This window comes from Hippocampus bargibanti, linkage group LG07 (assembly GCF_051943395.1).
Source record: "Hippocampus bargibanti isolate YZ-2025 linkage group LG07, ASM5194339v1, whole genome shotgun sequence".
Lineage (NCBI taxonomy): Eukaryota > Metazoa > Chordata > Actinopteri > Syngnathiformes > Syngnathidae > Hippocampus > Hippocampus bargibanti.
In genome coordinates this window covers 1,931,507-1,958,742 of record NC_142740.1, presented here as the reverse complement: position 1 = coordinate 1,958,742, position 27,236 = coordinate 1,931,507, and the positions used below count along the sequence as shown (strand labels likewise).

Below are 27,236 nucleotides of genomic sequence, written 5' to 3'. Positions count from 1 at the left end.
GGGGTGGGCAAGTTAAAATGCAGCAAAAATCAGGACGTTAAAATTTTCTGTCTAATTAGGGAGAATTGGGTGTCCTTTGTGAGCAGCCAGACGGAAACATTTAATTACAAAAGTCATTATGAGGTGGGGAATGTATCACATGTGACACAAGCTCACGTCGACGCCCCCTCACAATGAACAGCGGGGGAACGTTTGCAGGAGGTTGAAGTGACGGAGGGGCATCAGTTGTTGTTAGGGGGAGATCGCTTGAGATTTTCTGCTTAATTGCGTGCCTCGTTAATGTCGGCGATGAGTTGGCAAACGAAGACGACAGTAAAAAAAAACAACACTCAAGTGTCATGAATATGGATGCCGCTATATAGTGATACCTCGGTTTACGAACCCCTTTGCTTATGAACTTTTCCGTTTACGAACGTTACATTTATGAAAATTTTACCGTGGCATACCAACTATAAATATTAAAGAGACAGGCAGACGACAGAGAGTGTTTCAACTTTGATAGTTCAAAAGCAGAGTGAAGACTGCAAGGTTAAAATATCCCATCAATCAGGCTGCACAAATAACCCGCACAAGCCATCTGTACACTTGATGCAAAAAGCTATCAACCCAGCTACACAGAACACAATTGATGAGGAACTAGGTAAAATTATCGCAGAGAAAGCACTTCCAAGGGATCATTCCTCAAGATGGCGAAAGAAGAAGGCTACGTTACACTCATCAAGTGTTTAATGCTGATGAGACCGGCCACTCCATTCCATCAAACCATCAACGACCATCACAAAGGTCAATAAAACAACTTTATTATATAGTACAGTTTATTTCTTTAATTATAATATCATAGCACATTTATTATGCATAAAATAAGGTCTATTTTGTGTAGTTTTAAGGCTTATTTAGTCGAAAATTATGTTTTATGGGAACCTGGGAACAGATTATTCTCATTTTAATGGTTTCTTATGGGAAATTAATTATTGAGATACACACTTCTCAGCTTACACACTCCCAATTAAGTTCGTAAGCCAATATAATATAATGTGCTATGGTATTATAATTAAAGAAATAAACAGTACCGTATAATAAAGTCGCGTATGTATATATATATATATAAACACATGTATACAAAAAAATTATGTTTTATCTATTTATCTGCGTATTTGTTTATCGATTTATTTATTATTTTTTTTATTTGTTTAGTAATTTTTAAATGTATTTATTTATGTATTTATATATTATTTTTAGTTGTTTAATATTTTTTTTATGTATTTATGTATGTATTTATTTCGTTATCGATGTATGTATTTAATATTTTTAGTTGTTGAATAGTTTTTTTAATGTATTTATTTATGTATTTGTGTATTTAGTTATTTATTTGTTTCTATATCTGTGTATTGATTAGCGCTTCTTAGCCCGCAGCGCTCCAACGACATTCCCGCCGCGCGAGTCCACTCGTCGCTTCATTCATGAGTGGACAGAAAGCGAAGCGACCAAGTCCTTATTTCTACTCCCAATACGTGACTGACGGCGTAGCCTGTCATTAAGAGGCCAGGAGACCTTTCATTACTGACTCAGCCTTTCAGGGATGGCTAGCAAAATGTCGCGCACACACACGCAAACACACACAATAATTGACTCGAAAAGGGAAATGTCACTCTCTTGGCTTGCTCCTGTCAACTGGAAAGTTCTTTTACTTTTCAGAGAAAAGAATAAACAGGGCATAGTGGCCGACGAGTCGTTAGCACGTCCGCCTCATTAGCGTCCAAGCGGACACGATACCTGCTTAGGGACTCCATGACCACCAACTACATCAACGACCATCACAAAGGTAAATAAAACAACTTTATTCTACAGTACAGTTTATTTCTTTAATTACAATACAATAGCACATTTATTATACATAAAATAAGGTATATTTTGTGTAGTTTTAAGGCTTATTTAGTAATAATTATGTTTTATGGGGACCTGGAAACGGATTATTCTCATTTTTAATGGTTTCCTATGGGAAATTAATGTTTGGAAGACACACTTTTTGCCTTACACACACTTTCTAGGAGCCAATGAAGTTCGTAAGCTGAGGTATCGCTGTATTTACCTTTCTGAGCACCTTGTACAATTCAAATCAAAGTTACGTTGCACAGATGCTATTGGTGAGCCCATCTATGGTGTTTTCCATTGTGTGATAGCATCAAGCTAACATATGTCTTATTCTTCTTAGTTATTTCTTGAATTACAATACAATAGCAAATGTATTATACAGAAAATAAGGTATATTTTGTGTAGTTTTAAGGCTTATTTAGTAATAATTATGTTTCATGGGGACCTGGAAACGGATTATTCTCATTTTTAATGGTTTCCTATGGGAAATTAATGTTTGGAAGACACACTTTTTGCCTTACGCACACTTTCTGGGAGCCAATTAAGTTCGTAAGCTGAGGTATCGCTGTATTTACCTTTCTGAGCACCTTGTACAATTCAAATCAAAGTTACGTTGCACAGATGCTATTGGTGAGCCCATCTATGGTGTTTTCCATTGTGTGTTAGCATCAAGCTAACATATGTCTTATTCTTCTTAATTATTTCTTGAATTACAATACAATAGCAAATGTATTATACAGAAAATAAGGTATATTTTGTGTAGTTTTAAGGCTTATTTAGTAATAATTATGTTTCATGGGGACCTGGAAACGGATTATTCTCATTTTTAATGGTTTCCTATGGGAAATTAATGTTTGGAAGACACACTTTTTGCCTTACACACACTTTCTGGGAGCCAATTAAGTTCGTAAGCTGAGGTATCGCTGTATTTACCTTTCTGAGCACCTTGTACAATTCAAATCAAAGTTACGTTGCACAGATGCTATTGGTGAGCCCATCTATGGTGTTTTCCATTGTGTGTTAGCATCAAGCTAACATATGTCTTATTCTTCTTAGTTATTTCTTGAATTACAATACAATAGCAAATGTATTATACAGAAAATAAGGTATATTTTGTGTAGTTTTAAGGCTTATTTAGTAATAATTATGTTTCATGGGGACCTGGAAACGGATTATTCTCATTTTTAATGGTTTCCTATGGGAAATTAATGTTTGGAAGACACACTTTTTGCCTTACACACACTTTCTGGGAGCCAATTAAGTTCGTAAGCTGAGGTATCGCTGTATTTACCTTTCTGAGCACCTTGTACAATTCAAATCAAAGTTACGTTGCACAGATGCTATTGGTGAGCCCATCTATGGTGTTTTCCATTGTGTGTTAGCATCAAGCTAACATATGTCTTATTCTTCTTAGTTATTTCTTGAATTACAATACAATAGCAAATGTATTATACAGAAAATAAGGTATATTTTGTGTAGTTTTAAGGCTTATTTAGTAATAATTATGTTTCATGGGGACCCGGAAACGGATTATTCTCATTTTTAATGGTTTCCTATGGGAAATTAATGTTTGGAAGACACACTTTTTGCCTTACACACACTTTCTGGGAGCCAATTAAGTTCGTAAGCTGAGGTATTGCTGTATTTACCTTTCTGAGCACCTTGTATAATTCAAATCAAAGTTACGTTGCACAGATGCTATTGGTGAGCCCATCTATGGTGTTTTCCATTGTGTGTTAGCATCAAGCTAACATATGTCTTATTCTTCTTAGTTATTTCTTGAATTACAATACAATAGCAAATGTATTATACATAAAATAAGGTATATTTTGTGTAGTTTTAAGGCTTATTTAGTAATAATTATGTTTCATGGGGACCCGGAAACGGATTATTCTCATTTTTAATGGTTTCCTATGGGAAATTAATGTTTGGAAGACACACTTTTTGCCTTACACACACTTTCTGGGAGCCAATTAAGTTCGTAAGCTGAGGTATCGCTTTATTCACCTTGTATAATTCAAATCGAAGTTACGTTGCACAGATGCTATTGGTGAGCCCATCTATGGTGTTTTCCATTGTGTGTTAGCATCAAGCTAACATATGTCTTATTCTTCATAGTTATTTCTTGAATTACAATACAATAGCAAATTTATTATACAGAAAATAAGGTATATTTTGTGTAGTTTTAAGGCTTATTTAGTAGAAAATTATGGGGACCTGGGAACGGATTATTCTCATTTTTAATGGTTTCCTACGGGAAATTAATGTTTGGAAGACACACTTTTCGCCTTACCCACACTTTCTGGGAGCCAATTAAGTTTGTAAGCTGAGGTATCACCGTATTAGCGGAAATTTAGGTCAGCACGAATAGATATGTTTAAATGAAAGTCTCACAATTTTTTTTCGTGAGTGCATTCAGGTTTTTGCCTGAAGAAAAGCCAGACCAATTTGGCCGACGCAAATTTTGCTCCTACCAGAGGACGGAAAAATACTGACAACTACACCGTTTGGACAAAGCGTCTCATTGCTGATTAAGTGGAAGCGATGTCGTCCGGCGTACTGATTCGAAAGGACCTGGCAAATTAGGTTGACATGGCAACACACTGAGGCTAAAAATGTGTTTGGACAAAATGATTTCAAGTGGTGGTTTAGAAATGCTCTGTTTTTTTTCTCTTTGGAATAGTCATTTATGATCAGGATATATGACTTTCAAAATAAAATATCGATGTGAATACAGTGATACCTAGGCTTACGAACTTAATTGGTTCCCAGACAGTGTGTAAGGCCAAAAGTGTGTATCCCAAAAATTAATTTCCCATAGGATACCATTAAAATGAGAATAATCCGTTCCCAGGTCCCTATAAAACATAATTTTCTACTTTCTAAGCCTTAAAACTATACAAAAATATACCTTATTTTATGTATAATACATGTACTATGGTATTATAATTAAAGAAATAAACTGTACTGTATAATAAAGTTGTTTTATTTACCTTTGCGATGGTCGTTGATGGCTTGATGGAATGGAGTGGCCGGTTTCATCAACATTAAACACTTGATGAGTGTAACGTAGCCTTCTTCTTTCACCATCTTGAGGAATGATCCCTTGTCGGTGCTTTCTCTGCAATAATTTTACCTTGTTCCTCATCAATTGTGTTCTGTTTAGCTGGGTTGATAGCTTTTTGCATCAAGTCTACAGGTGGCTTTATTTTATTTATTTTATGTATTAACATGTGATATTTGTTTACATATGTGTATTTATTTATTGTATTTTTGCTTTATTTATTTATTTATTTATATATTTATTTAATGATGTAGTTATGTAATTATGTACTTTTTTATTTTTTTAATTTTTATTATTTTTTATTATTTTTATTTTTTCATTTTGTAATTTTGTAATTATGTAATTTTCTTAATTTTGTAATTTTGTAATTTTGTAATTTTGTAATTTTGTAATTTTGTAATTTTTTATTTTTTTAATTTTGTAATTTTTTTTAAATGTTTTAATTTTTCATTTTTCTTATTTTTAATGTTTTAATTTTTTTACTTTTTTACTTTTATTGTTTTATTTTTTAATTTTTTTTATTATTATTTTTTAATTTTTTAATGTTTTCATATTTTTAATTTTTAAAATTATTTAATAATTTCATGTATTTATCTTAAAGCTGAACATGAACGGAACATTCCGTCCTGACGATAAAACCAGAAAAAGTGTCTGACCTCATGTTTGCCCTTCATCCTGCAGATCCTGATGTCGTTCTTGTTGGACTCCCATGTTCTCTTCTAGACACACAAAAACAAAACAAAAAAAACAAGATCAAACGTTTCCTCGTGTCCGTAACGTTGTGAGGTGGGTGGTTAAAATTCCTGAGAGGCGCGTGGCGGCACGCCGTGGGGGGTGAAGTGAGGCGCTCACCTTGCTGTAGAACATCTCATCGGCGGCGGCGATGTCCAGCTCCACACGGAAAAGGTCATCCCTGCAAAAAAAAAACAACATGGCAGTCGGCCAATGACAAAATCAACGTTAAGCAGCGTACAAATGGCATTTTATTACCGACTCGGGACGGCGTGGGAAGGCGAAACTTTTTTTTGCTTTTTTTTTTGGATGATGTCCAAGCAACACATTCCTGTCAACATTTCCAGAATAAATTCAAGTTATTATCTATGCTTGGACTCCCAATATAAATTTCAACGCAGGGGCTCAGTCACGCACGCGTGCACATCAGAAACTTTTCAGCACCGTGATTGGAAACAGCTTTCCCAGTTGTCCAAGTACAATAACACAAAAAACAAAAAAAAAGAACAAAAACAAACCCACTTTCCCACTTTGATGTCCATGCACTCATGGCGAGCAATGTGGCGCTCTAAAAAAATGGTAAATACTGTAGAGCACAAACTATGATCACTCATTTCTCATATGAGAACTTCACACATAAAAGCTAAATGAAAAAAAAACTCAAACAAAAACACAAAAAAACAACAAAAACCCCACCAAAAAAAAAAAAAAAAAAAACCCACAAAAACAAGAACAAAAACCCCACAAAAAAAAACACAAAAAAACAACAACAAAAACCCCACAAAAAACAAAAAACAAAAACAAACAAACGACAAGCAATGAGGCGCTCTAAAACAATAACCCCCCCCCCCAACTTTTGTAAGGAGGCGGAGCTAAATTGAAGCCCCGCCTCTCAAATGTTTTAACCCCCCTTAAAATTGCCTATTTGAATAGTTTAAATGGTAACTCATTTCACATATGAGAACTTCACATATAAAAGCTAAATGGAAAAAAAAACAAAAAAACAAGCAAAAACAACAAAAAACAAAAAAAAACACACAAAAACAAAAACCTAAAAAACACAAAAAAAACAAAAACAAACAAAAAAACCACTTTCCTACTTCGATGCCCATGCAATTATGGCAAAAAAACTCAAACAAGAACACAGAAAAAAACAACAAAAACCCCACAAAAAAACACACAAAAAACAAAAAACACAAAAAAACAACAACAAAAACCACACAAAAAAAAAAACCAAAAAAATAAAACACACAAAAAAAAAAAAAAAAAAGAACACAAACGGCGAGCAATGAGGCGCTCTAAAACAATAACCTCCCCCCCCCCCAACTATTGTAAGGAGGCGGAGCTAAATTGATAGAAAGCTAGATAGATAGAAAGCTAGCCAATATATAGCTAATAACGCGCCAGCGACTCAAATAGTGACTCAAATAGATCGAAAGCTAGCTAATATATAGCTAATAGCTAGCCAGATAGATTTGTGTCGTATGGCTAGCTTAGCCATCAATTCATTCGACATTAAAATTTGCTGGTTATCAAAGTATTAGTGTGATTTGTAAAAAAAAATAAACACATAAAACAATTAGCATTTCATATATAAGTGTCATTCGAGAATTCTCTTTTAGTGAATTGAAACCCATGCGAAAATGCTAGCTAGCTCTAGCTACACTACTTAGCGTGTCTTGCTAACGGCTAACTCAGCCGTTAACACTACAGCTTATTTTTATATATCTCCGTAAAACGGAATCACCGGTTGAGCAAACAAAACAAATTGTTGTCATTTATAATTTAATAAATAGCGTCTGTAAAAAAAAAAAAATATGTTTTCATAAAAGCAGGACCGCATTTGAGAGTCTTACGGCCTCCCGCTTATTCATCCAAATCCCACTGGTGATAATATCCAGTACGACATCACTCCCTCTGGTGCGATATTGCTGAAATGAAGCGTGACACAGTGAGATTCAACGGACAAGAAATCGGAGACGTTACCCGATATGGGATGTCTCAACCGAGCGGATGCTCGTAAAAATGCTAACCGCCACAATGCTAATTGAGAGCAGGGATTTATGCCGCCCAAAAAACAAACATTTTTAATAATAATAATAATAATACATTTCATTTATAAGCACCTTTCAGAACTCTCAAGGACACTTTACAGTCACGTATTTTTTTATTATTTTTTTGTACGGGTGAGCAGCGGCAGCCATTCGTGCCAGCGTTCACTCTACCCGGAAGTAACACAGCAGCAAAGTTAACAAATAAATACATTAATAAATGAACAACAAATAAATAAACATAAATAAATAAATAGATATAGGTAAATGTATAGCAAAATAAATAATTAGAAAATAAATACACAAATAACCAAACACAAAAATAAATGAATAAACTAAATTAATAAATGAATAAACAAATAACAAATAAATAAATAAAAAAAACAAATAAATAAACATAAATAAATGAATAGATATAGGTATAGGTATAGCAAAATAAATAATTAGAAAATACACAAATAACCAAACACAAAAATAAATGCATAAACTAAATTAATAAATGAATAAACAAATAACAAATAAATAAATCAATAAATGAAAAACAAATAAATAAACATTAATAAATAAATAGATATAGGTAAAGGTATAGCGAATAAAAAAAATACACAAATAACTAAACACAAAAATAAATGAATAAACTAAATTAATAAATGAATGAACAAATAACAAATAAATCAATAAATGAAAAACAAATAAATAAACATAAATAAATAAATAGATATAGGTAAAGGTATAGCGAATTAAAAAATAAATACACAAATAACCAAACACAAAAATAAATGAATAAACTAAATTGATACATGAATAAACAAATAACAAATAAATAAATCAATAAAACAAATAAATAGATAAATACATATGGAAATAGATGGATATAGATGTAGCAAAATAAATACAAAATAAATACACAAATGCATAAATAAATAACCAAACAGACAAAAGAATACATGAATAAACTAATCAATGAATAGCTAGCTAGTAGCTATCTCTTCGCTAGCTAATAGCTATCTATTTGCTAGCTAGATATCTATTTGAGTTTCTTCCGGCTTGAGTCAATACTGGCGCGTGTGGCTGCCGCTGCTCCCCCACGGGAAAAAAAAAAACATGTCCTGCAACTGTAAAGTGACCTTGAGTTTTGAAAGGGGCTTAGAAATAAAAAGGATTATTATTATTATTATTCACGAGCTATTAGCTTTCTATTCGCTAGCTATTAGCTATCTATAGCTATCTATTCGCTAGCTATTAGCTATCTATTCGCTAGCTATTAGCTTTCTATTCACTAGTTATTAGCTATGTACAGCTATCTATTCGCTAGCTATTAGCGATCTATTCACTAGCTTTCTATGTATTTGAATTACTCCCGGGTTGAGTGAACGCCGGCGCTTGTGGCTGCCGCTGCTCACCCACAGGAAAAAAAAAATCCTGCAACTGAAAATTGACCTTGAGAGTTTTGAAAGGCGCTTAGAACTGGAATGTATTATTATTATTAATAAATAAATAGCGAATTTTAACGTGAACGGCGGTGTTTGCGGCTACCTGACAGGCGGCGATACGTTAGCAAAAATAAAAAAATACCAAATCAGCGTAGAAAGGCGAAAGTCGAAGCGGCAAGGGGTTGACAAGGTTTCCAAATAACGACCTGGCGCGATGGCAGCCGCCGAGTGCGCAACTTGATAAGACGTTCGGCACGCTCCTAAATCCTGTCACCATTAGCATAGCTTCCTCTCCGAGTGCAAGCGGCCGTAAATCCCTGCCCCCCCCCCTCGGCTTTTTTTTTTTTCCAAGCGCCTGCTGAGTGCGCTCACCTCTCCCGAGACGCTTGCCGTCTTCCCCCAAATCAAAGTATCAAAGCTGCTTGGAGTCAGCAGCACTTCGCTAGGTTTAAGCCCCCCCCCCCAACCCATCCCCCCACGTCATTGCTGCCAAGTCACTTTGGAGTCTTCGCTTCGTAGAGTCAAAGGGGTCGTTCGCATGATCTGGTGTAGAGTGGTGCTTATTTTTTCCATCTATCTATCCAATGTTAAAATATCTATCTAGCTATCTAGCCAGCTAGCTATCTATCTGTAAGTAGTCTCTGGCTTGCTAGCATCTATTATCTAGTATCCATCTATCCATCCATCCACCTATCTAGCAAGTTAGCCATCTGTCTAGCTCACTAGCCGTCTTTCTAGCTATCTGTGTAGCTATCAAACCCGGTTAGCGAGCTAGCTCTCCACACAAAGCGGAGGGCAATGGAAAACAAAATATTACTGGATTCCATCCATCTATCCATCCATCCAGCTAGCTAGCTAGCCATCTATCTAGCAAGTTAGCCATCTGTCTAGCTAACTAGCCGTCTTTCTGTGTAGCTATCAAACCCAGTTAGCGAGCTAGCTCTCCACACAAAGCGAAGGGCAATGGAAAACAAAATATTACTGGATTCCATCCATCTATCCATCTAGCTAGCTAGCCATCTATCTAGCAAGTTAGCCATCTGTCTAGCTATCTGTGTAGCTATCAAATCCAGTTAGCGAGCTAGCTCTCCACACAAAGCATAGGGCAATGGAAAACAAAATATTACTGGATTCCATCCATCTATCCATCCATCCATCTAGCTAGCTAGCCATCTATCTAGCAAGTTAGCCATCTGTCTAGCTAACCAGCTGTTTTTCTGTGTAGCTATCAAACCCGGTTAGCGAGCTAGCTCTCCACACAAAGCGAAGGGCAATGGAAAACAAAATATTACTGGATTCCATCCATCTATCCATCTAGCTAGCTAGCCATCTATCTAGCAAGTTAGCCATCTGTCTAGCTATCTGTGTAGCTATCAAATCCAGTTAGCGAGCTAGCTCTCCACACAAAGCATAGGGCAATGGAAAACAAAATATTACTGGATTCCATCCATCTATCCATCCATCCATCTAGCTAGCTAGCCATCTATCTAGCAAGTTAGCCATCTGTCTAGCTAACCAGCTGTTTTTCTGTGTAGCTATCAAACCCGGTTAGCGAGCTAGCTCTCCACACAAAGCGGAGGGCAATGGAAAACAAAATATTACTGGATTCCATCCATCTATCCATCCATCCATCTAGCTAGCTAGCCATCTATCTAGCAAGTTAGCCATCTGTCTAGCTAACTAGCCGTTTTTCTGTGTAGCTATCAAACCCAGTTAGCAAGCTAGCTCTCCACACAAAGCGGAGTGCAATGGAAAACAAAATATTACTGGATTCCATCCATCCATCCATCCATCCATCCATCCACCTACCTACCTACCAACCCACCTATAGAAGAAGGAGATAATCGGAAAAACACAAACGAGGTGTGCATTTGTGTGACTTAGCGCCCCAGTACCAGGATGCTAGGTCGGCCATTGCTACGTGTGGCTAAGGGTGTTTCTGTGTTGTCTAAACAACGGTCTAAGGCAATAGTAGAGGTTGAAAAACTTCGGTTGATTTGGATTAATGAAAAGCAGCTAGCAGGGGACAGTGTGAGTGAGGGTATTATCGCCGAGAAAGCACGGCAACTTCACTCAGATATCATCAAGAGGCAACCTGGAAGTTTGTCATCCATTGACAACTACCATCACAAAGATAAATAAAACGACTTTATTATACAGTACATATTATTTCTTTAATTACAATAAAATAGCACATTTATTGTACATAAAATAAGGTATATTTGGTGTATAGTGTTAAGGCTTATTTAGTAGAGAATGATGTTTTATGGGGACCTGCGAACGGATTATTTTCATTTTAATGGTTTCTTATGGGAAATAAATGTTTGACAGACAAACGTTTTGGCTTACACACATTTTCTGGGAACAAATTAAGTTCGTAAGCCGAGGTATCAATGTATTTGAAATGCGGCAAAAAAAACAAATCCGAAAGAAAAACACAAAGATCGAAAGTTTTTATTTTGTACGTCACTCGGGAGTCTGGCTACGATTTTGCCGACTCAGCGACATATTTTACGACAATAATGAAGCTCAAATTCCAAGTTTGGAAGCGTTTGACTTTTTTTTGGAGTTGGCTGTCATTTTAACGATGATCCGTCAACCGCGGCAGCCATTTTATTTGTTTTTTGATTAGCAAGCCTTGTACACGAAAACGCATCCTCCCAGCGCAGACAAAATGGCTGGAATGAGTTTACCAAATTTGATATATTTACGACTTTGCATCTTGGTAGTAAAGTCGGAGCAGCTTGGGGGTCAACAACAGACAATAACCAGCACCACATGCGGAAGGGGGGGCGTTAGGGGTTGGTTGTTGATAGATTTTTGTATGTGTTAGCATCTTGCTAAATGGAAAATGGCAATTTTCTTTACATGTTAGCATCTTGCTAAATGGACACCGACATATTTTCTTTACAACTTACTACTGAACTCATTCATAAGCGTCCCTATTGCGATTAGCATCTTGCTAACTGGACAATGGTATTTTTTTGGTATTTGTTAGCATCTTGCTAACTGGAAAACAGCATTTTGTTTTTACAACAACTTTTTTTTCGGCTACTGAAAAAGCATTTCCAGAGTCAAAATATTTTTATCCTTTTGTACAGGGTTCATTCAGCAAAGTGATCAGATTGACGAAACGAACTGGGTTGGGGTGGAGGTTGCGCGGGTCCGTTGTCTGGGACGAGTCACAAATCAAAAGTTCTCTTCAAACGTGCATTCGACATGACGAGTTGGGATGACTTCAGAGTAAAAATTGAAAAATGGCTACGATGCCATGTCGGGATTTCATGTTCCGTCATAAATTTTCCGACATTTTCTTCTTCATTTTTTTTTAACAAGAATAATGGCTGTCTTGTATTGACCTGCAATTCATGACATCACCGCAAGTAAAAAACAATGACTAGGGCGGTAGAGTGACATCACCATTTGTGCCCGAAAACGCCGCATTGCCGACATGTCGCCGCTTTGGATCTTTTCCAATAAACAGCGATTGGCGTGGCCCAAAACCAGCGACTGCCAGTCTCCGACGCACTTTTTGGCAGTTTCTTGAACAAGGTAAAACATTCAGACATTTGCATTTAGTTAAATGGGAATTTTTGGCCTGTTTTACTGCTGCCTCACCTCACCTACCCGATTGTCATATCCTAAATGTAAGTCCCCATTATGTGGTACTTTCGTGTTTCCCTCAAAATGTGTGTGTGTGTATGGGGGGAGGGATTATCGTACCTGGCTCCAATGTAGAGCGTTCTGTTGACTTGGATGACCCTCTGGATATGGAGAGGCTCTTGTCTCTGCCACGTGTGGTGAGGGCGGCCCAGAAACACCGGATAGCGTCTTGATACTATGACCAGGCGGAAGACACACACACACACACACACACACACACACACACACACACACACACACACACACACACACACACACACACACACACATACACATACACGTGTTTTCATGTTGGAATGCCCCCATGAGGACACTTCAGGAAATGACTTGAAACGTCTTTAAAAACATGGTTTGAAGTCCTTCAGAGTAATTTGGCCGTGTGGACCACATTTTAGGTCCCCACGGGCAAATGAATCCCCACCATGTAGCAAAAACGAGAACACACACACATACGCGTTTTCATGTTGGAATGCCCCCATGAGGACACTTCAGGAAATGACTTGAAACGTCTTTAAAAACATGGTTTGAAGTCTTTCAGAGTAATTTGCCCTGTGGACCACATTTTAGGTCCCCACGGGCAAATGAATCCCCACCATGTAGCAAAAACGAGAACACACACACATACGCGTTTTCATGTTGAAATGCCCTCATAAGGACACTTCAGGAAATGACTTGAAATGTCTTTAAAAACATGGTTTGACGTCTCTAAGAGAAATTTGCCCGTGTGGACCACATTTTAGGTCCCCACGAGTAAATGAGTCCCCACCATGTTGCAAAAACGACAACACACACACATCCACATTTTCATGTTGGAATGCCCTCGTGAGGACACTTTAGGAAATGTCATGAAACGTCTTTATAAACATGGTTTAAAGTCTCTAAAAGTAATTTGCCCGTGGGGACTTAAAATGTGGTCCCCACAGGTAAATGAGTCCCTACCATATCACAAAAACGATAACATACACACATATGCGTTTTCATGTTGGAATGCCCTCGTGAGGACACTTTACGAAATGTCATAAAACGTCTTTAAAAAAATGGTTTAAAGTCTCTCAGAGTAATTTGCCCGTGTGGACCACATTTTAGGTCCCCACTGAGAAAATGAGTCCCCACCATGGCGGAAAAACGAGAACACACACACATAGGCATTTTCATGTTGGAATGCCCTCGTGAGGACACTTTACGAAATGTCATGAAACGTCTTTATAAACATGGTTTAAAGTCTCTAAAAGTAATTTGCCCGTGAGGACTTAAAATGTGGTCCCCAAAGGTAAATGAGTCCCTTATCATATGACAAAAACGATAACATACACACATATGCGTTTTCATGTTGGAATGCCCCCATGAGGATACTTTAGGAAATGTCATGAAATGTCTTTAACGTCTCTAAAAGCAATTTGGTAAATGAGTCCCCACCGGTCTGCATGCAGTCAGGTTTAAGTCCCCACCATATCAACAAAACAAGAACACACGTAATTACCGATCCCAATCCGACATTTATTTTTGCGACAATTTATGTTGAGCCGCAACCGATTTTTTAGGCACGCAAGAGTCATTTGTAATGCGATCGGGCAGATTCGATGGCGCTGATTCCAACTTGGCCAAAGTCAACATTCCGCAATTTTTGATGGCCACCAAAGCTTTAAATACACAAAAGTGCGAGCCATGTGATTCATATCTTGAGAAAATGTATGGTTCAATTGTTTCTTTGAAAAGAATGTTTTGACTTAAAAGACAAACAGACACACCATTTTTTTTGTTTCCTAATTGACATCAGAAAAACGTTTTATAGCATCTAAAATACCCAAAACACGCAGGCTGATATTTTTAGTCAAATGCAAAACACCAATAAAAATGACTTCAAGTGTCTCAAAACTGCTAACAAAATGAGCTCGGAACTGGCGAGTTTCAGAAAATCCCGCCCCCTTGTTCGTGACATCACGCCAGGATACTCCTTCACAAACTGCCTTGCTCCAGAATCAAAACAATGGCTTCAGAGAGTTCAGATTCGGAAGAAGATGCATTCTTGTTACTCATCCAGTTATGAATATGATTCAAATAGTTCTGAAGAGGAAAGCATAAATATTTGCAATCGATTAAAGAAGTCCTTCCGTATCAATTCGAGCCATCTGGACTCCAATGTAGCGTCCCAGAAAATGCACAAGATGGCGCCCAAGCTCCGTTGGAAATGGGCTGATTTGTCCGCTGGGAATTTGTGTCAACTTACACCTTCTTTTTTTGCGTGTTATCGCAATTGGCTGCGACACAAAATGATTCACCGTCACATTATTTATGTAGTTTTCCTACTAATTTCGCCATCAACACTGAGTTTTCAGACGAAAAAAAGTACCCAAAATGCATTGTGTGTCGCTTTGTCGTTCAGGGGCGTTCCCTCCGTGACGTCACTTAGGGTATCGTCATCAACTCGAAAACAAGGCTTCCTGAATATTCAGTGCGAGTGAGTCTTAAAACGTAAAATATAGCTATTTAGCCATATCTATTATTAAATAGAGCTAATAGCTATATCTATATAGCTCTTAGCTATAGCTAATCTTTGTCAAATGCGCTCCGTAGAAATCGTTTGTAAAAAGTGATTTTACACATTATGGACGCAACTTATCCGGAGGTGTCGGTTGTCCTTTAAGTAGACAGGGAAGCCATCAATCAATACTATTGAACCGAAATCGATCCCGGTGTCGTCCTCGGCGGAGACCCCTGAGCTGGCCCGTGGAGACTCCAAGTCTGAGTGCCAAAAGGGGGACCGGCATCTCCAGAGACACCCACAGCGTATAAAGTGGTCAACCTTTCCGCACTCTCGCTCGACATTCGCCACCCGAGTTGTGTGAGAACGTGTCAGGCCTCCACAATCACACCCGCGGTGACCCCTTCCGCCATCTTTCTGACCTCTAACCCCATGGCCCCCGCCCTTCAACACCTTACACATGACCCCAACTTCACACTGTGAATACTTTAGCCAGTGCTGAAGGGGAAATAATGAGAGAACGTCCGTCCATACCTTCGGTAGGGATGAAGTTTAAAGGGCCCGGTTCCTCGGGGAACGCGGCGCAGGCTATTCGGAGCAGCCAGTAGAGGAGAAGGAAGGAGGGAGGGGCTGCTGTCGCCATGGCAACAGTGTTGCAGAGCCTGTGCACAAAAGAGAAATGAAATGGTGGGGGGGGGGTGAATGTTTGCCAAATGAAACGGAGGAACGAAGACGGAGACATGAACTCGACCGAGATGGAAGATTTTGTCAAATACAGATGCCAGTTAGCAAGATGCTATTAGCATCTTGCTAAATGGACAACAGCAATTTTTTTACAACTTACTACTGAACTCATTTCTAAGTGTCCCTATGGCGATTTGCTTTATGTGTTAGCATCTTGCTAACTAGCCAAAGGCATTTTTTTGTATGTGTTAGCATCTTGCTAAATGGACAACTGCATTTTTTTTTTAACATACTACTGAACTCATATGCGTATATTGTATTTGCTCTGTGGGAAGGGGCTTAGCTTTCAGTACACAGTAAAATCATATGTTAGCATCTTGCTAACTGGACAACAGCAATTTTTTTACAACTTACTACTGAACTCATTTCTAAGTGTCCCTATGGCGATTTGCTTTATGCGTTAGCATCTTGCTAACTGGCCAACGGCATTTTTTTGTATGTGTTAGCATCTTGCTAAATGGACAACAGTATTTTTTGTATGTGTTAGCATCTTGCTAACTGGACAATGGCATTTTTTTATAACTTACTACTAAACTCATTTATAAGCGTCCCGATGGCGATTTGCTTTACGTGTTAGCATCTTGCTAACTGGCCAACGGCATTTTTTGTATGTGTTAGCATCTTGCTAAATGAACAACAGTATTTTTTTGTATGTGTTAGCATCTTGCTAACTGGACAACGGCAATTTTTTTTAAACAACTTACTACTCAACTCATAAGCGTCCCGATGGCGATTTGCTTATGTGTTAGCATCTTGCTAACTGGCATTTTTTGCACGTGTTAGCATCTTGCTAACTGCAAAAGGGCAATTTTCTTTACGTTTGCGTCTTGCTAAATGGACAACGACATATGTATTTACAACTTACTACTGAACTCAATCATAATCGTCCCTATTGCGATTTGCTTTGTGTTAGCATCTTGCTAACTGGACAACGGCATTTTTTTTGTATGTGTTAGCCTCTTGCTAACTGGAAAACGGCCTTTTTTTACAACATACTACTGAACTCGTGCACTTACATTGTATTTATTCTGTGGGAAGGGGCTTAGCTTGCAGTACACAGTAAAATCCTATCCCCGCCCCCCAAAAACAAAAAAATAAAATAAAATAAAAAATCTCTTTTATGGCAAAATTACAGAACCCCGTAAGACATTAAGCCTCAGGATCTTGTACAGGATATGAAAGAGTTCCAAGAATTGACGACAAGCAAGCCACAACTTTTGCTTTAGTCACAGCTGAAACGGCTAACCTCCAAAATGCTGGAATCCAGCGTGGAATCATTGCTTCATTTCTAATCATGACTTTCCGTGTCGTCATATGTTAGCATGTTACGCTAATTGCCGCGCTTCTCTGGAAATCTTACCAAAAAAAAATAAGTTCCAAAGGAGTCATCCAACATCTTGTTCCAATGAGAGCCGTTATGAGTCACCACGTAAATGAGGCTTTCCATCCCACCCGCCGATTTAAAACAATGGCGCTTGCTTTTTCACGCTACGCACCATTGGCGATATTCAGGGGGGGGGGCGATGTTGACCACAGATTGCTCACTGGGTATTACATAAGCGAGCTACCTAGCTCGACATCTAGCTTCCTACCTAGCTAGCAATCTAACTGGCTATCTAGCTAGAAACTGGCTATCTAGCTAGTCACCTAGTTATCTATTGAGCTCGCTACCTAGTTGGCTATCGAGCTTGCTATCTCGCTAGCTACCTAGCCATCGATTGAGCTCTCTACGTAGTTGGCTGTCTAGCTTGATACCTAGCTTGCTATTGAGCTAGCTACCGGGCTGGCTACCTACCTTGCTGACAATATAGCTAGCTACCTACTGGCTATCTAGGTAGCTACCTGGCTTGCCATTTTGACAGTTACCTAGCTGGCTATCTAGCTACCTACTTAGCTGGCTACCTACCTAGCTGAATATCTAGCTAGTTACCTAACTCGCTATCAAGCTAGAGACCTAGCTGGCTATCCAGATATATACCTAGCTGGCTATGTAGCTAGCTACCTAAATTGGCTATCGAGCTACCTAGCTATCGAGCTATTGACCTAGCTTGTTATCTAGCTAGCTACCTAGCTTGCTACCTAGCTGACTATCTATTTGCTATCTAGCTATCTGTCTGGCTAGCTAGCTATCTAGCTGGCTATCTATTGACAGTGTCGTTATTGGTTATTCAATTAGCTGACATGTTTAGCATGTACGAGTGTAATGGGTGTTTTTAAAAATTAATTTTACTGCATGATGATTTTTTATATTTTTTATTTTATTACATTTTTCAGGAGGGCAGTCAATACTTTTTTTTTAATTTCAGTTGAATTTTGTGTTTTATTTATTTTTTCTTTTTTTGCTAGCAAATTGCAAACATGTGGCATAGCAAGCGCCCGCTAGCCCGCATTGCGCACATCTGTCGCTCGTTCACGTTGGTTTTAGCTAAGTGGTGCGCATTACATTGCTGCGTCTAAGCGAATTAACTCTAATCCAATTTGCCAATGTAACTAATCGAAGCGGGACAAAACATTGGCAAAATTGAGCAAAAATAAATAAATAAAACAGTCAAGAGTGTGTACTTCAAGGTAATGTCCTTTAATTAGAACGACTCTGCTAAAAAAAGTGATGCAGGCGGGATATGGTTACCGTCGTTCTTCGCGTTACTATAGCAACTGCACATGATTTTGATTTTGTCATTTATTTTCAGACGCGTTGAAAATATGTTTTTTTTGTCTTGTTAGGGATAGGATTGGTATAATAATAATAATAATAATAATAATAATAATGGTAATGATAATAATGACAATAATAATAATAATAATAATAATAATAATAATAATAATAATAATAATAATAATGGATTGGATATACCTTTATTAGTGTCGCAATGGAGAAATAATAATAAGAATAATAACAATAATAATAATAATAATCATCATCATCATATTAATAATAGAAGAATTAATATTATTAAATAAATAAATAAATAAATACATACATAAATAAATAAAGGGCCAATTTTATTCAACACAGCCCAAACAGCTAGCGATTAGCTGTCTAGCTGACTGTGAGCTGTCTATCTGGCTATCTATTAGCTATTTATTCACTATCCAATAGCTGGCTAGCTAGCTAGCTTTCTATCTATTTGAGTTACTACCGGGTTTAGTGAAGGCTGGCGCATGTGGCTGCCACTGCTCACCCACAGAAAAACATATCCTGTGACTGTAAAGTGACCTAGAGAGTTTTGAAAGGCAAATAAAGTGTTGTATTATATAATGTAATATTGTATTATTATTATTATTATTATTATTATTATTCCTTACATATGAAAACAGTTTTAAAATAGACACATGAAGAATGTGAGTTTTGAAAAGATTGAGACCAATTTACAATTTGTATATTCGGAATAGTAAAATGGTCCGAATGGGGGTATTCCCTGCCGCATTCCCTTTTTTTTTAACCTTACAGGGCCACGGCGGAATCACCTTGAATGGAAAAAAGCTGATTATGGATGAGCGACATAATTGATTTCCCGGCGATTTGATGCCTGGCCGATCCAACTTGATAATGACAGTTGACAGCTCAATGTTTCCTCAGTGACTTTGCCAGCAGTCGGACAAATTGCCGCGTTCAATTCCCCCCCGTCGCCAGCCAAGCTGAGCGTGTTGCTGACTTTACAAGTCCAATTTCATTAGTCGGAGGTGAACATCCTTGCTGCTGGGTTGCGGTTTTTGGATCCCCGCCCCACCTCCTTCGTCACGCTATCGTCAACTCGCCATCTGTATCGCTCTACGAGGCACCCTGATCGGCGCCAATCAATTTGGAAGTACAGTGATACCTCGGTTTACGAATCACTTGGCTGACAAACTTTTCGGTTTATGAACGTTACATTTATGAAAATTTTACCTTGGCATACAAACTATTTTTCGGGATACACACAGAGCGCCACAATGAGTGATGTGTCGTTCGCGAACGAGCCTGTTTTCCTAACAAGAAAATGGCAGCAGACTGATGAGCAGACCACGTGATTGGTCAAGAACGCGGCAGTGAGGGCAGGTGGTTCAAACATTAAAGAGACAGGCGGACGACAAAGAGAGAATGAAAAAATGGATAGAAAACAGTGACATTTGGATTTGTTTCAACTTTGATAGTTCAAAGTCAGAGTGTAGACTGCAAGGTTAAAATTCCCGTCAATCAGGCTCCAAAAATACCCGCACAATAATAAGTCAAGCCTTAAACATACATTCCATACAAAATATAGCCCTGAGGCAACTTACAAACAAATTCAACTTACGAACGACTGTTCGGAACGTATCTAGTTCGTAAATTGCGGTGCGGCTATAGTCCTAAAAGTCAATAATAAGCCAAGCCTTAAACATACTCATATAAGCCTTAAACAAACATTCCATACAAAATCTAGCACTGAAGCAACTTACAAACAAATTCAACTTACAAACAACTGTTCAGAACGTATCTAATTCGTAAATTGGGGAGCGTTTATGGTCCTAAAAGTCAATATTAAGTCAAGCCTTAAACATACTTATATGAGCCTTATACATACATTCCATACAAAATCTAGCACTGAAGCAATTTACAAACAAATTCAACTTACAAACGACTGTTCGGAACGTATCTCGTTGGTAAATTGGGGAGCGTCTATAGTCCTAAAAGTCAATATTAAGTCAAGCCTTCAACATACTTATATAAGCCTTAAACAAACATTCCATACAAAATCTAGCACTGAAGCAACTTACAAACAAATTCAACTTACGAACGACTGTTCAGAACGTATCTAATTCGTAAATTGGGGAGCGTTTATGGTCCTAAAAGTCAATATTAAGTCAAGCCTTAAACATACTTATATGAGCCTTATACATACATTCCATACAAAATCTAGCACTGAAGCAACTTACAAACAAATTCAACTTACGAACGACTGTTCGGAACGTATCTCGTTGGTAAATTGGTGAGCGTCTATAGTCCTAAAAGTCAATATTAAGTCAAGCCTTAAACATACTTATATGAGCGTTATACATACATTCCATACAACATCTAGCACTGAAGCAACTTACAAACAAATTCAACTTACGAACGACTGTTCGGAACGTATCTAGTTCGTAAATTGCGGTGCGGCTATAGTCCTAAAAGTCAATAATAAGCCAAGCCTTAAACATACTCATATAAGCCTTAAACAAACATTCCATACAAAATCTAGCACTGAAGCAACTTACAAACAAATTCAACTTACGAACGACTGTTCAGAACGTATCTAATTCGTAAATTGGGGAGCGTTTATGGTCCTAAAAGTCAATATTAAGTCAAGCCTTAAACATACTTATATGAGCCTTATACATACATTCCATACAAAATCTAGCACTGAAGCAACTTACAAACAAATTCAACTTACGAACGACTGTTTGGAACGTATCTCGTTGGTAAATTGGGGAGCGTCTATAGTCCTAAAAGTCAATATTAAGTCAAGCCTTCAACATACTTATATAAGCCTTAAACAAACATTCCATATAAAATCTAGCACTGAAGCAACTTACAAATAAATTCAACTTACGAACGACTGTTCAGAACGTATCTAATTCGTAAATTGGGGAGCGTTTATGGTCCTAAAAGTCAATATTAAGTCAAGCCTTAAACATACTTATATGAGCCTTATACATACATTCCATACAAAATCTAGCACTGAAGCAACTTACAAACAAATTCAACTTACGAACGACTGTTTGGAACGTATCTCGTTGGTAAATTGGGGAGCGTCTATAGTCCTAAAAGTCAATATTAAGTCAAGCCTTCAACATACTTATATAAGCCTTAAACAAACATTCCATATAAAATCTAGCACTGAAGCAACTTACAAATAAATTCAACTTACGAACGACTGTTCAGAACATATCTAATTCGTAAATTGGGGAGCGTTTATGGTCCTAAAAGTCAATATTAAGTCAAGCCTTAAACATACTTATATGAGCCTTATACATACATTCCATACAAAATCTAGCACTGAAGCAACTTACAAACAAATTCAACTTACAAACGACTGTTCGAAACGTATCTCGTTGGTAAATTGGGGAGCGTCTATAGTCCTAAAAGTCAATATTAAGTCAAGCCTTCAACATACTTATATAAGCCTTAAACAAACATTCCATATAAAATCTAGCACTGAAGCAACTTACAAATAAATTCAACTTACGAACGACTGTTCAGAACGTATCTAATTCGTAAATTGGGGAGCGTTTATGGTCCTAAAAGTCAATATTAAGTCAAGCCTTAAACATACTTATATGAGCCTTATACATACATTCCATACAAAATCTAGCACTGAAGCAACTTACAAACAAATTCAACTTACAAACGACTGTTCGGAACGTATCTCGTTGGTAAATTGGGGAGCGTCTATAGTCCTAAAAGTCAATATTAAGTCAAGCCTTCAACATACTTATATAAGCCTTAAACAAACATTCCATATAAAATCTAGCACTGAAGCAACTTACAAATAAATTCAACTTACGAACGACTGTTCAGAACGTATCTAATTCGTAAATTGGGGAGCGTTTATGGTCCTAAAAGTCAATATTAAGTCAAGCCTTAAACATACTTATATGAGCCTTATACATACATTCCATACAAAATCTAGCACTGAAGCAACTTACAAACAAATTCAACTTACAAACGACTGTTCGGAACGTATCTCGTTGGTAAATTGGGGAGCGTCTATAGTCCTAAAAGTCAATATTAAGTCAAGCCTTCAACATACTTATATAAGCCTTAAACAAACATTCCATATAAAATCTAGCACTGAAGCAACTTACAAATAAATTCAACTTACGAACGACTGTTCAGAACGTATCTAATTCGTAAATTGGGGAGCGTTTATGGTCCTAAAAGTCAATATTAAGTCAAGCCTTAAACATACTTATATGAGCCTTATACATACATTCCATACAAAATCTAGCACTGAAGCAATTTACAAACAAATTCAACTTACAAACGACTGTTCGGAACGTATCTCGTTGGTAAATTGGGGAGCGTCTATAGTCCTAAAAGTCAATATTAAGTCAAGCCTTCAACATACTTATATAAGCCTTAAACAAACATTCCATACAAAATCTAGCACTGAAGCAACTTACAAACAAATTCAACTTACGAACGACTGTTCAGAACGTATCTAATTCGTAAATTGGGGAGCGTTTATGGTCCTAAAAGTCAATATTAAGTCAAGCCTTAAACATACTTATATGAGCCTTATACATACATTCCATACAAAATCTAGCACTGAAGCAACTTACAAACAAATTGAACTTACAAACGACTGTTCTGAACGTATCTAATTTGTAAATTGGGGAGCGTCTATAGTCCTAAAAGTCAATATTAAGTCAAGCCTTCAACATACTTATATAAGCCTTAAACAAACATTCCATACAAAATCTAGCACTGAAGCAACTTACAAACAAATTCAACATACGAACGACTGTTCAGAACGTATCTAATTCGTAAATTGGGGAGCGTCTATGGTCCTAAAAGTCAATATTAAGTCAAGCCTTAAACATACTTATATGAGCCTTATACATACATTCCATACAAAATCTAGCACTGAAGCAACTTACAAACAAATTCAACTTACGAACGACTGTTCGGAACGTATCTCGTTGGTAAATTGGGGAGCGTCTATAGTCCTAAAAGTCAATATTCTATGAGTCCTGCAATTTGAGTGAAAATGACAAAAACCCTGGCACTCGAGTGGACGCATTGGGCACACGTCTGGCAGTAAATGAGTGAATCAGCCGGGGTCACTGAGCTGAAGTTTCAACTCTCTATGATGTTCAACGAGTGATTTAGCATCCAAACCACCCACGCCGTCCTTCAAATTTTTATACAGTTAAGAATTACGAGCGTATGTGCAATAGGATATAAAGTAAGCCATGGATGTATTGTCCCATTTATATTATGTGAGCTTAAAAAGACACCCGACACGATTTCCCCAGAGCTGCTCTTAATTGTCATGTTAGCGATAGCGGAGAGAGGGCTGCTTTATGGTGAGTACGCAATCACCGGCAGATCATCGCCGGATAACAAATGACGCCATGAGCGGCGCGACGTGCCTAGCGGGGAGTGAAATGAGATGGGAGGATTCGGGAGGATTTAAGGCAAAGAAAGATGGTGGCGGGGGTATGAAGAGAGTGAGGGAGTAAAATGGAAATGACAAAAACAATGCAGCGTGGGCCGCTCTGAAAAGAATGAGAGGTGAGGAGAGAGCGTGGGGGGGATACAAGTAAGGCATTCACAGAGAGAGGAGGATTCGACGGGGGTTGGTGGGGGTTTCGCACCGGATATATCGCGAGCGGGGCCAAAGAATGTCCGGAATGAGTGAAGCAGAAAGGCCAGTTGCACATTGAGTGAAAAATACTTTGCTGCTTATTCGACATAAAGCAGTAAAAGTTGAGTGTCTATTCTGATATATGAAGTGAGGTGTACCTCTGGGATCAATGCTTTGACCATTTGTCTTTTGCTAATTAATTGAACATGTCATTGCTGAGGTGGCGTTGACCCTACCGCCATGCTACGCTTCTCCGGGCAAGCAAGATGGATCCCTAAGGCACAGCATAGTTTTATTTATTCATTAATTTTTGTGGTGAAATGGATATTATTACAATGTATTATTATTAAGTATTAGTATTAGTAGAAGTAGTAGTAGTAGTAGTAGTAGCATTAGTAGTTGTAGTAGCATTCGTAGTAGTAGTAGCATTAGTAGTAGGAGTGGTAGTAGTAGTAGTAGTAGTAGTAGTAGTAGTAGTAGTAATATTTATTATTATTGTTGTAATTATTATTATTAGTAGTAGTAGTAGTCAGGAGTAGTAGTAGTAATATTTATTATTATTGTTTTTATTATTTAGTAGTAGTAGTATTTCTGCTTATTATTATTATTATTATTATTATTATTATTATTACTAGTGATAGGAGTTGTAGTATTAATATTTATTACTATTATTATTATTATTATTTTAGTAGTAGTAGTCAAAGTAGTATTTATTATTATTATTATTATTATTATTATTATTAGTAGTAGTAGTAGTAGTATTTATTAGTATTATTTATTATATTATATTATATTATATTATGATTTTTATTTTATTTTGTATTTTTTTCCTCACGTTTGCTGACGAAGTTTCTTGGATAAGAAGCGAAACGTCCGACACCTTCAAAGAAGTACAGATGACGGCTGAGGAAACCTTTTCATCGATATTATTATTATTATTATTATTATTATTAGTATTAGTATTATTAGCAGTAGTAATATTTATTATTAGTCGTAGTAGTAGTAATAGTCATATTTATTATTAGTAGTAGTTTATTATTACTATTAGTAGTAGTAGTAGTAGTAATATTTATTACTACTACTATTACTATTCTTGTGACTATTCTTGTGACTATTTTTGTTATTATTATTATTGTCCTGCAAAGAGCCATTTTCATATATTCAAAGACAATTAAGGGTTATAAAACAGTATGTAAAAATGTAACTTTTTTTGCGCCTTATTCATGCGGAAAATTTGTTTTCTAAAAAAAAAAAAAAATCCATGTGACCTTTTTCCATAGTCACTCTCATTCCAGCGTTCTTATCTTGGTGGACATCCTCAGGCATCTGGTGTTGCCGTTTTGATTAAACCCGAGTGCTCACGCCAGCAAATTACCGACAATTTCGTTTATCTCCTTTGGAAAGACCGAAGTGATAAACAATAGCCTGGAAAGACGTACCCGCATGATTTATTTCTCCTTTGCATGGAACGCCTGCGAGTCGGGTTTGGTTTTTCCACCAGATTTGCCTGGCTGTGAAACCTTTCGAGCCTCCAATAACGCGGTGCGTACGAAGCGTCGGGAAGAGGAGGGTGAAGCGAGTGAGCAGGCGTGAGCGGAGGATGAAAAATGAGGGGTGACCTTTCGTGTTCCGTCCGCCGCTTTTTCCCATGCAGCGCCGTAGATCGCCGCGTGACGTGGAACATATTTTTGTGGGAGGCGCAACAGGACAAAAACACATCACATTCTCCGACGTTTCCAGATCTCACTGACTCAGATGCTTATAGAAGTCCCGAGAGGCCGAGTTATGAGGAAAAAAAAAAAAACAAATCGACGATCGTGAGAGGGGAAACGGACCTAATCTAAATGCGGTGAAGGAACAAAAAATAGGTTTTACGTAGATCTGATATAGGCCATCAACGAGAGGACGGAGGATTGTGAGGTGCCGATTTTCTGATTTAGGATTTGAGTCTCATGAATAGCAAGTCAAGTTTGAGTCCAAGAGTAGCCAAAATGGAACTGTATAGTGCCACTTAGCAGTTTTTTTGACAACGATACTAGTGCAGCGTGTTCTACCGGAAACAAATTCCTTGTGTGTTCTACATACTTGGCAATAAAGATGATTCTGATTCTGATTCTGAAGTCTATTGGACGAACAACCACACATACAGTCACACCTCTGGACAATCGAGACTCTAGATCAGGGGTCTCCAACTCCGGTCCTCGAGGGCCGCAGTCCTACAAGTCTCCCTGTTGCAACGCACCTGAGGCTGAGTTGCAACCCGTGTGTTGCAACAGGGAGACTTGGAAAACATGTAGGACTACGGCCCTCAAGGACCGGAATTTGATACCCCTGTTCTAGATTGTCCAGGCACAGATTATCTAGAATCTAGAGTCTCTAGAGTCTATGGACTATAGATTCTAGAGTGTTCAATCAGCATGCCATGCATATAGGAGGACACACCTCTGGACAATCTAGACTCTAGAGTGTCCAGAGGCACAGATTCTCTAAAGACTATAGATTCTAGGGCAGTGGTCTTAACCTTCGATTGAACCCTAATCTAGAATCTAGATCAGTGGTTCTTAACCTGGGTTCGATGGAACCCTAGTTGTTTGGTGAGTCGGTCTCAGGGGTTCGGTGGTCCTCCGCCACAGAGGTCCACCCCTCAGTCTAGTCTGCAGTTAGTAGGCACAGTCATTGGAAGAAGGGTACGGTGAATGAGCATATGAAACTGGTGGGGTTCGGTGCCTCCAACAAGATACAGAACCACTGTCCTAGAGTGTTCAATCGGCATGCCATGCATATAGGAGGACACGCCTCTGGACAATCGAGACTCTAGACTGCCCAGAGGCACAGATTCTCTAGTTACTCTAGATTCAAGGGCAATGGTTCTTAAACTTCGATCGA

General features: G+C 37.8%; 1 protein-coding gene across 3 annotated transcripts in view; it reads right to left on the bottom strand.

Annotated features, from left to right (window-relative positions):
- Positions 1-27,236, bottom strand: part of sema6bb (sema domain, transmembrane domain (TM), and cytoplasmic domain, (semaphorin) 6Bb) — a 127,080-nt gene that overhangs the window by 51,472 nt on the left and 48,372 nt on the right. For all 3 annotated transcript variants that reach the window (XM_088999976.1, XM_088999977.1, XM_088999975.1), the window contains exons 3-6: positions 15,832-15,959; positions 12,876-12,990; positions 5,789-5,849; positions 5,593-5,655 (exon numbers count right to left, since the gene is read on the bottom strand). In XM_088999976.1, the coding sequence (XP_088856102.1) occupies positions 5,593-5,655; positions 5,789-5,849; positions 12,876-12,990; positions 15,832-15,940 (348 nt within the window). In that variant the 5' untranslated portion in view covers positions 15,941-15,959. The remainder of the gene's footprint in view (positions 1-5,592; positions 5,656-5,788; positions 5,850-12,875; positions 12,991-15,831; positions 15,960-27,236) is intronic.